The sequence below is a fragment of the Hakea prostrata genome, chromosome 1, assembly GCF_041222555.1.
Source record: "Hakea prostrata isolate BN-2017 chromosome 1, UWA_Hpros_2, whole genome shotgun sequence".
NCBI lineage: Eukaryota > Viridiplantae > Streptophyta > Magnoliopsida > Proteales > Proteaceae > Hakea > Hakea prostrata.
Genome location: NC_142600.1, coordinates 39,680,013 through 39,691,332, shown reverse-complemented (window position 1 = coordinate 39,691,332; position 11,320 = coordinate 39,680,013). Strand labels below are relative to the sequence as shown.

Genomic DNA, 11,320 nt, shown 5'->3' with positions numbered 1-11,320 from the left:
TTGTCATTATGTATTCTTTCATATGATGTGATATCAATTGTGTACGTTATGACTGAATTGGGATTGTGATTGATTAGGTATGATTTGGGATTGGGGAATGTCCTTTTGACATCAGTGGGAATAGTATGGGATATTCCCAATGGTGCCCTTTGACGCTTTCCCGGATTATTGGTTGTCATACCTAGGGCTATCTAGCGGTGTTTGGCTAGGATGTCCCTGTTATATCAGACCGCGGTAGCAATGGGGATTTATGGGCGCTCAAGACTGGTAACCAACCCGTGAGAGGACATAAATCACATTATGGGGGCCATTTATTGGTAGGATCGCATTTAGTAGACTTGGGCTCATGAGCGCTCAAGATCGGTAACCAATCCATGAGCGGACATGAGAGCTTCCTGTCTACTATTTGTGGATGACCAGTAGGGTTGATGAGTCCGTAGTCTGGAACTATGTTGACTTTAGTGTGAAGGATACTAGAAAGGATCACCCAGGGCGATGAATGGACGTATCTGGATCTGAGTTGATATAACCAAGTAGATGATCACTTGCATTTGGCTAGGCTTTACCCTGACATGCTCCAATACTTAGACCAAATGGTGATGTGAGAGAGAGGTGACCTAAACCCCAGTGATGGAATGTCCAAGAGGGATGCATGACCCAACTACCACCGGCAGAGCCCAAGATACCAAGATGGTTAAGGGAGAGTGAATGACCTTCCCAAAGAAGTATGGTGCTTTGACTTAAAGCATGTCTGCCTATAGAGACCAACATACATAGAGTTAGACTCATTCATGCATTGTCTGTCTCATATCATTTTGCATCATGCTATGTTTCTACTACCATGTTATTTATGTTGTTATGGAATAACTTGCCTTGCTGAGTTTTCTTGAACTCACTCCTTTTGTACAAATATTTTTTGTTAAATTACCCTATAGGTATAGATGACTATGAAGGCCACTATGAGGAAGCGCAAGCTGAAGAAGCATACTACACACAAGGTGTTGGCAGTTATGAAGATCTCGGTGATGATTCCTCGAGTGATCATACTACGTACCATGATTAGCCCTACCGTGGAGTGGGAGTGTTCGAGCTTAATTTCTAAAGTCTATGTCTATGAAGACGTTTTTTATAAAGTAGAATCGACTCTAGCTTAGTTTGATTATTTCTTTCTTTCTTTTCTTTTGGAGCCGGTTGTAATCTTCTTTTGACATTTGAGCTACATTCTGTTGTATTCGTGGAGTGAGACTCCGCCTCACTTTACATTTTGATCATATATATATTGGTATCATTTCCGCACTTTGATGTTATTTCGTTACTTTGCTTTGATCTACTAATTAATATTGATAACCTTGATTTAGTCTTGTTCTTGATTATATTATTGTGAATGTGGGAGGTTGATTTCCTCGATCTTGATCTTCAGGACTGTGGATCACACACTCGGGTATGCCAAATAGGGTACCGGCTGGGTGGATGTGACAACATGTTTTCCTCGTCCCGGTCATCTCGAACTTTTATCGTCAGGGCACTTCCCGAGCTTTCAGATCTCCACTTTTGTTTTAAGTAATTCACATAACACTGCTGGGAGGTGGATTGATCGGAGCTACTCTCGCCCACCCCAGCATTTGTTGGAAATTTGAACTTCATGTGTCGTGGTGATACGACAACTTCCAGAGCGTTGAGAGTTGGTCATCCCAAGATAGTTTATAGGCCAACAAGTCTTTTACCACCATGAAATTAACCCAAATAAGTGTGTCCTGAGGTGCTGTCCCGATCTTTAAGTCAAGATAGATCGTCCCTTCTGCAATTGTTGAGGACCCTACAAAACCGTAGAGTGGCGTTGCACAAGGGGTTAGCAAATCATCTGCTAATTTTAGCCTCTTGAATGCTTCATATGATAGCAAATCAAACGAGGAACCCGTGTCGACTAAGACTCGGTGAACTTCCTGATTTGCTATCTTTACTTTGATGATGATAGCATCATCATGAGGCGCCACTATCCCATTCAAATCATCATCAGTGAAAGTTATCGACTCAAACCTGCTGGATTTTTTCTCTTTTTTGGGAGATGAACTGCTCCCACAAACCGAGCCTTCTGTTTTGCCTTTTTATTGACTCAACAGTCGGGCCACCCATGATCACATATATGGGTGATTCTTCCCGACCTTCTTTTTCCTTTCCTTTATCAGCCTTCTTGGTGGCTTCTCCCGGACTTGTAGATCAGGCCCTTTTTCTAGGTTCTGGTGATTTTTCTTGGGACTTTCCCATTTCTCGAACGTATTAACCAAGCTTCCCATCCTGAATTAATTTCTCAATCTCAGACTTGAGGATTTGGCACCCATCGGTGTGGTGGCCATAATCTTTGTGGAAACAACAATATTTTGTCATATCTCGATCCTCTAGTCGAGAGTGTAACTTCTCAGGCCATTTCAATGATTTCTTGTCCATAATTTGCATCAAAATTTCTGATGGTTTCGCATTGAGTGGGGTGAAGCTTTCTTGTCCTTGGTCCCATTTCCACTTGCTCCTTGATTCTCGATCCCGATCATTGGAAAGGTTCTTTTCATTCTCGAGTCTTCGTTCTTGGTCGGCCTTTACTCGGGTATTGATTACTTCTTACACACTAGCTTGTTTCTGACACTTACACAATAACGTCTCGTAGGTTTTGGGTTTGTTTGTTAGTAAGACCTCCAGAAGCCTCTGATGAGTGATACCACTCCAGAGTGCGCTATATGCAACTTGGTCATCCAGTTCCTCGATCTCAATAGCCACTTCATCGAAATGTTTTAAAAAATCCCGAATTGATTCATTCCGTCCCTGTCTTATAGCAAATAGGTTGTCAGACGTTTTCTTGCTCCCAATTGCACTTCTAAATCGGGCTATGAACTTCCGGGCAAGCTCTCTAAAATTATGGATTGATCCCGGTTGTAAGTTGCTTAACCACTTAATGGTCGAGCCCTTCAGGGAGGCCGGGAATGTTCGGCAGAGTAGTTCGTCCTCCCGACCAAGTACCATCATCACGGACTTGAAGTAACTGATATATGCTCCTTCAAGTTTGTTTTTCCTTCGAACAGAGTGAAAGTTGGCATGATAAAGTTTTGAGGGAGGGGCATATTCATGATCTCGTCAGAGAACGGCTCCCGTTCCACCACGTCCAGGTCTTCGTCATGATCCCAATCCTCTAATCTTTGTTCTACCTCGGCCATCCTTCTTCGGAGACGATTCTACCTCGCTCCATTACCACCTGGCTCTGCAGTGCTTGCTCTTCTAGAGACTAATACCCTTGATCGGGCTCCTTGGGGTTGACTCTCCCTTTGTTGTTCGTTCTCGACCCGACGGTTGAAGGGTCCCTGTTCTGGAAGGTATCGAGATGTGGTCAAGGGCGCTGACCCTTGTACCATTTGGCTGTCTTTGACTGCGTTCGGCACCTGTTTGAGCTGATCGGTGGCCTTCGGCTCACCCTCCTCTCGAGATTTCGCCTTGTGGTTGGACTCTCCTTGCATTTTGGAAGGCTCTATATAACCTTCCCGTCTGGGTGTTGGGCCTTGGTCCTTGTTCGACTCCAACTTGGCGAACCAATCCCCTCAACACCCCCTGCATCTCGAGCATCGCTTTTCGAATTTCGTCTACATCGGCAGCAGTAGCAGGCCCTTGGGGCCTTGCTGATGTGCCTTCGCCGTGAGGCCCTTGAGGTATTTGCTTTTCCCCGAGTGGAACTTCCTCCGCTCAGGTTGAATGCTCGGCCTCATTATCTTGATGTGTTTGATTTTCTAGATTCGAGTTACCACCGGCAGTTTCCTGCCAAGTGCGCCCATTATTCGCTCCTCATCTTGCCATGACTTAAAGATTGTCGTCCCCACAAACGGCGCCAAATTGATGCGTCTGAGTTACTATTCTAATTCCGACTAAGCCCCTTCTGGTTCCCGAGACAATGAGTCCTGCAAGCAAGGTTAGACACAGGCCAGCTCGTATGCCGGGCAACCGCCTCCGATGACTAAGTCAGACAGTGAATAGATTAAGATCCCAAGCGAGAGCTATATAGGGTTATGTTCAGAATGTATTCGATGCTTACCAGAGGGGTGAGTCATTGTTTAAATAGGGTGTGGGTTACCTATTTGGGGATAAACATTCTTCCTTGATAATGGTCGTCATATCTTCCCGATCACGAGCCTTCGTCAGTTATCCTGCTTGTTCATCTTTCTTAGTTGACTTTCCATCTAGGATGATGTTGCCATATATGTCCAGCATAACCGGTGCCTTCGTTTAGTAAGTCGGCTATGGACCCGGTTGAATATCTTATGCCCCATTTGGGTTTCTCGATAGTCGGGTATAAATCCTCCATATCACTAGGACAGCTCAGTATCATGTGGATTCGATGATCTAACCCTAATCCAATCCCTACATTTCTTAGGACTTGGTCTAAGAAGCCAAGAGTGTAAACCTTAGTCTCTTCGGTGTAAACGATTAGATTCTGTTTTGATGAACAGTTTCAGATTTGGTTCTGAAACACCCACCTAATAGTTCAGTTTCGATTAGGTTTTGACACCCAGATTTTTATTCAATGTCTAAAGCTTGACTCTTGACTACATCCGCTTTTTCTATTTGTGGGTTCTAGTTCGTAAGTTCAACACACAATGAAGACTTTTCTTTTTTTTCCTTCTTGTAAGAACACCATGAAGATTTTGGGTCCAGCAGCAGACAGAAGAGCTAAGACGTTCTTCATCCCCTTTAGCCGCTTTTAATGGACACCGAGCAGTTTCATTAACTTCCTCGTATGCCAAGTGTCCAAATCCGTTAACGGAGAGAAAACGGCTCCGTTTTCTTTTCTCTTTTTGGTTTTTTTTTTCCATGCAAGCAATTTTTTCTTAAACGAAATTATAATGCCATTTTGGGTTAACCTTATTCTTAATCCTGTCCCTAGGCGTGTTTAGCAAGGATAGTTGAGGTGAGATCGAGCAACTTTAGATTCTAAATATAGAATATGAATCTAACTAATCATTTTTTTTTTAATTGTAAACACAATCAGTAAAAAAAATTATGAAAGAATTTTCTTCACAAAAAAGAATCACTTAACTGGTGGGGGCAGGGGTGGAGATGTTAATCTCTCTTATAACCTTATTACTACTTTGTCCCTTGTATTTTTAAAAATATTAATTTAAAGTTAAATTTTGTCTAAATGAAACCCCTGCCATTAAGCTTAATTACTTAATTGATGATGTTGCACTTTTTTATTTTTTCAGAACTTCAAAACAGCTCTGAGATTTGTTATTACTTATTCATCTCATAAAATAAAAATTTTTGAAATTCAAAGAATATAACTTGATACTACATATGATGTTTTTAAAGTGAGAGAAACATTGTATTTGGGTTATTTAAATTTAATTATGAGTTAAAATAGACATTATATATCTAATCTTGAGACCCTCTTAACATTATTGGAAGTGAACGGACAATAGGAATTTCATAAAAAGCAAACTTAGATTAGTAATTAAGCTACAGTATTGTGTTTTTTTGTAATTAAGCTACACTATTGAGACATTACTAATTACCCCATAATTAAAGAATCACAAATAATCACCTCTCCATGTACTATAAAAAATGTGGGGAAAAAACCTAAACAAAACGGAATACTCTTCCGTTAAGGGTTGGACAAGGAAGTAAATTGAAGAGAAGTCTTCTTCAATAAGGCTAGATAGGATGAGACTCTTTATCACCAATCAATGCTACCGGATTTCGGTTTACGTTCTCTTTCATTGAATACTACCTCACGTCTCTCTTTAATCAATGTCCGATCAATTAAAAGTAAAGCCAAAAGGAAATTGCAAAAATTCAGAAGAAATCTAAGATCAGTTTTATTGTTCTTCGTCAACTTCTTTCGTCTCACCATTCAATCTTAGAGATGGGGTTCGATAGTGGAGATTGATCGAATTGAAGCAGAAGAAGAAGAAGCAGAAGAAGAAGAAGAAGTGAGGTTGGTTACCTATAACTTTGGGCGTACAGGAAAACGTAATTCACAGTCGAAATAATCCTTGCTGACATCGTTTTCCTGTACCCAGAATTCTCTTCTTTTTCCCTCCTCAGATCTCTCGGTTAATCTCTCAACAATCCCAAGCCATGAGTAACCAAACGCTCTTGTTATTTTCTTTGGTTTTGTTTTCTATCTTCTGCATCTCTCTCTGTGCGTCTAATGAGTCCATCTCTAGATCAACAACGTCTTATATCTTAAATTGTGGTGTTTCAAAAGACGGAGTTGCAGATGAAGATAATAGGAAATGGGATTCTGATACCAAGTACCTTGTATCATCAGACGATTCCATTCCTGCAAGAGCAGAACTCCAAGACCCTTCTCTGCCTTCAACAGTCCCTTACATGAACGCAAGAATCTTCACATCAAAATCCACTTACATCTTCAAGGTTTCTTCCAATCGTCGCCACTGGATCAGACTCCATTTCTACCCAACCTCTTACAGCACCCTAAACATCTCTGATGCATATTTTGGTGTAATCGCTAATGGAATCACACTACTCAATAATTTCAGCGCTTCCATTACAGCCCAGGCCCTGACGCAGGCTTACATTTTGAGAGAATTTTCCTTGAGTGCTTCCACAAATGGGCGTTTAAACATCACTTTCTTTCCTTCCCCGCTGCATAATGGATCTTATGCTTTCATCAATGGGATCGAAGTGATTGAGATGCCGGACTTGTTTACGTCGGCGGTGATGGTTGGTTTCTCAGACCAGAGCATTGATCTAGGCGATTCCAGTTTCCAGACCATGTTCCGGCTCAACGTCGGTGGGCAATACGTATCGCCGGCGAATGATTCCGGTCTAAATCGAACGTGGTACGACGATTCTCCATACATCTTAGGCTCCGGAGTTGGTGTCGTCGCTGACGCCGAAGACGGTTTCAAGCTTAAATACACCAACGACACGCCGGAATACATTGCTCCAGAAGATGTTTACACTACGTTCAGACAGATGGGTCCGGATCCCAAGGTCAACAAGAATTATAATCTCACGTGGGTTTTTCAAGTTGACGCGAATTTCACTTACGTCATCAGATTCCATTTCTGTGAGCTTGTGTGGACTAAGGTCAACCAGAGAGCATTCGATATCTACCTCAACAATCAGACGGCTGATAGTGAAGTAGATGTGATTGTCATGGCTGGTTCTAGTGGGGTGCCGGTGTACCGAGACTACGCGGTGGTCGTCACCGATCAACCCGGTGATGATGAGACTATCTGGGTTGCGCTTCACCCATCCGTTTCGCTGCAGCCTGAAGTTTATGATGCTATCCTTAATGGTTTGGAGATTTTCAAGATGAGTGACACCACAGGGAACTTGGCCGGGCCCAACCCTGTGCCCTCGAAGATGATGCTCGACGCTGAGGAAGAACCCACGAGGGAGTTTGCTTCAACAAAATCTAACAAAGCCCAGGTGATTGGTGGCGCCGCCGGTGGCGCCGCTGCCGTTGGTCTCATGGCTGTTCTATGCATTGTTGTCTACCATCGTAAAAGGCGAGTACCTGGACCTGATTCTTCTTGTACATCTGGGTGGTTGCCTCTCTATGGTAACTCTCAAACAAGTGCGAGTAAATCAACAATCTCTGGCAAGAGCAACGCAAGTAGCCATCTTTCCTCCATGGCTGCAGCTCTTTGCAGGCATTTCTCCTTGGCGGAGATGAAACACGGTACCAAGAACTTTGATGAATCTTATGTAATCGGTGTTGGTGGTTTTGGTAAGGTCTATAAGGGAGTTGTTGATGGAGGAATCAAGGTAGCCATCAAAAGAGCAAACCCATCTTCAGAACAAGGACTTCATGAATTCCAGACAGAGATAGAGATGCTTTCCAAACTAAGACATAGACATCTAGTCTCCCTGATTGGATACTGCGAAGAACAGAATGAGATGATCTTGGTGTATGATTTCATGGCTCATGGCACCCTCAGAGAGCATCTGTACAAGGGTCAAAATCATCTTTCGTGGAAGCAAAGACTAGACATTTGTATAGGAGCAGCTAGAGGGCTTCATTATCTTCACACTGGTGCCAAGTACACAATCATCCATAGAGATGTGAAGACCACCAACATTCTCTTGGATGAGAAATGGGTTGCTAAGGTTTCTGATTTTGGACTATCAAAAACTGGTCCAAACCTGAATCAAACACATGTCAGTACAGTGGTGAAGGGTAGCTTCGGGTACTTAGATCCAGAATATTTCCGGCGACAGCAACTAACGGAGAAATCTGATGTTTATTCGTTTGGGGTTGTTTTGTTCGAGGTTCTGTGTGCAAGGCCTGCACTGAATCCAAGCCTTCCCAAGGAACAAGTCAGTCTTGCAGATTGGGCATTACATTGCAAAAAGAAAGGTTTTCTGGAAGACATTATCGATCCTAATATCAAGCAGCAGATCAACCCTGACTGTTTAAAGAAGTTTGCAGAAACGGCTGAGAAGTGCTTGTCTGAGTATGGGATTGAGCGTCCATCAATGGGTGATGTGCTATGGAACCTTGAGTTCGCACTTCAATCGCAAGAGAACCCTGAAGCATTGAAAATGGAGGACATGGATGGTATGAGAAGTACTAAAAACCAATCTGATGGGCATGAAGCTAATATGGGTATCCATGCTTCCAATTTTAGCATTGGAACTGAGAGTGAAAACAGTGAGGAATCATCAAGCGTGATCTTCTCGCAGCTTGTACATCCAAGGGGCCGGTGAGGATGAATCAGTGATTTAGAGAATTCTTCTTCTTCTTCGTTTTTCTTTTTTTTTTTCTTTTTTTCTTTGTGCTTTAGTATCAAATACCAGACAGGCTAGTTAAAATTGATAGTTGTACAATTCAATTAATCACAGCTTTGTAGCTTTGTGTGGTAACTCAATTGAGATTAAGGCATATACCATGCCCCTTCAGCCAAATCTGTGGAGTGTAATATTCTTATAGCTTACATGGTAGTTCTGTATTCGAATACAATCTTATTTACATGATTATACCAAACATGTAAATGAAGAAGAAAAAAAAAGAAGCATTGCCATTTTTTATGGTTGTTCTCATATATCTATGTTATCTTTTGAGTATATTTTCTTTTTCTCACTTTTTCTTCTTCTTCTTCTTCTTCTTCTTCTTCTTCTTCTTCTTCTTCTTCTTCTTCTTCTTCTTCTTCTTCTTCTTTTTTAATGAAATTTTGATGCAAATCAAGTCGCTCAAATAAGATATCTCCACAGAGAGCAAGACAGTGGTCCTCAGTAGAATGTGCTACAAATTGACATACTTGTTAACCAAATAAGAGAGATCCAGCCATGTCAATGTGAAATACTATAAAGAATCAAGAAGATTCCTATAAAGAGAGCGAGGGATCAGCAAGAGGTTTCCCACCAGGAAAAGACCAGTGAATGGAAGGAGTCATAGGCATAGAAATGGGCTTAATTAGCTCCTGTCACACCTGCCTGATCAAGCAAACTGCTAATATGACGTTGCTGAGATTGTAAACCATTGTGGATTGGGATCAACTCAATGCCCAAAAGGAATCTAGCTCCTGAGAGAAGAGAGAAAGATCTAACACAAGCTAGGAATAAGGACCTGGGATCAGTATATCATCCTCATAAATCAAGACATATAGAGAGAGAGGCCCAGTAGTGGTATGATAGCAAAACAAACAGGAATCGTTTTGAATCCATCAAAACCAAGAGTCACCAGATCATAAGTAGTAAGGCAATGAAACTACGAACAGGCCGGGCTTGTTTGAGACCATATAAAGACCATTGGAGTTGGCATACGTAGTTAGCAAATCAAGTATCTAATTATTCTAGTGTTTGGTGCATGTACACATCTTCAGTCAATTAAGGTGCCATGTAAAAACGCATTGTTAGCATCAAGTTATGGGCCAATGAGCAAAGACAACCATAGCAAGGAGAAATCATATGGTGGTAGGTTTGGCAACCAAACAAAAGGTTTCACCATAAACCAAACCATATTCTTGGTTATATACCTTTGCAACTAACTAAGCTTTGTATTGTTCTATGGGACCATCGGACATCAATTAAAACAAAAAACCATTTGCTTCCAATTACATGGCCATCGGATGGGGCAAGTGTTGAAGGCCAAGTATGGATTGCTATTAGAACACTAAACTCAGCATCCAAAGCCTTTCGCCAAACATCATATCTAGAAGCCTGTGTATAGCAAGTGGGCTCAACATCACTAGGACCAGTGGGCAAAATTGCAAGTGGAAGAGGGTGTTTAGTTGCCAAAAACTACATGGCACACGATTGCCATGTTGCGAATGAGTCACCATAGGTTGAGGTCGAACAACAACAATGTTATATTGATTATTTGTAGGGATAGGCTAGTGTTTGTAAAATTAAAAGTAACCGCAAACGCACTGTATCATGTAGCTAACGGGTCAATCTCAAGGAGATATGCCACTTTAGAATTTAACCTCTTAATAATAATGCGAGAGTGCAATGATTCAAATTTGTAAACTAATTAATTAAACTAAACGAGCGGTCCTAATCCATACATTTAATGCAATCGAATTGAGACAAAAAATAAAGCAAACATAACCAACGCATGATAATAAAAGACAAAAAAAAAATGCGAAAAATAAATAAATAAAAATAAAAGGAAAGTGATCCGAGTGTCAGCTCTGGATCTAGGGAAGGGGAGTATAATTATAATGACTTTAACCGTAGACCCTTTGCCGTAGCTTACAGTCCACCGATTAGGGGAACGGATATTAAAGGGGAAAAAATTGCAGAAAGGAAGTAAACAGAGCAATAAAAGGAAAATTGAAACCTTAACCAAAGAGAGGCACGACTGTAGATATCTTTGATCAAGGACCCAAGGGAAGGGAGAACAATAAATAAATGCCGAAAGTAAATCCTAAATTAAGAATATGGAGGGGTAAATAGAAGCGGGAATGGAGGGGGGGAGAGAAGATTATCGAAGAATGTTACTTACTTGCATCTTCGAACTTCAAATATAAAAAAGAATTGAACTAACGATTCGAATCTCAAGCAACCTTAACAACCAGATCTAAATCATTCTAGATCTGCAATTGCTAGACCTTGAGAAAAACGAATCATCAAACTTGAAACCTAAAACCTGAAACTTGAACTTGAAATTGCATTACATAGAAAAATTAAACATAAACATTTAATTTAGAAATTAAAATCTCACAAAAGCAATCAAAGAAAACTAGAGAAAGCCTAAATAAACTAAAGAGAAAAGAAAGAGTGCTTCTCCTAAGCTCTAAAAACCGTCCTCCCTTGATGGAGTATGCTCTCCTTTTATAGAGTTTACATGGGATATGAATCTTGACAGAAT

General features: G+C 41.2%; 1 protein-coding gene across 1 annotated transcript; it reads left to right on the top strand.

Annotated features, from left to right (window-relative positions):
• Positions 1-6,074: 6,074 nt before the first annotated feature.
• On the top strand, positions 6,075-8,715 carry LOC149028931 (receptor-like protein kinase ANXUR1). Its single transcript, XM_089149474.1, has one exon. The coding sequence runs from the start codon at positions 6,112-6,114 to the stop codon at positions 8,713-8,715; it is 2,604 nt and encodes an 867-aa protein (XP_089005600.1). The 5' UTR covers positions 6,075-6,111.
• Positions 8,716-11,320: the final 2,605 nt, after the last annotated feature.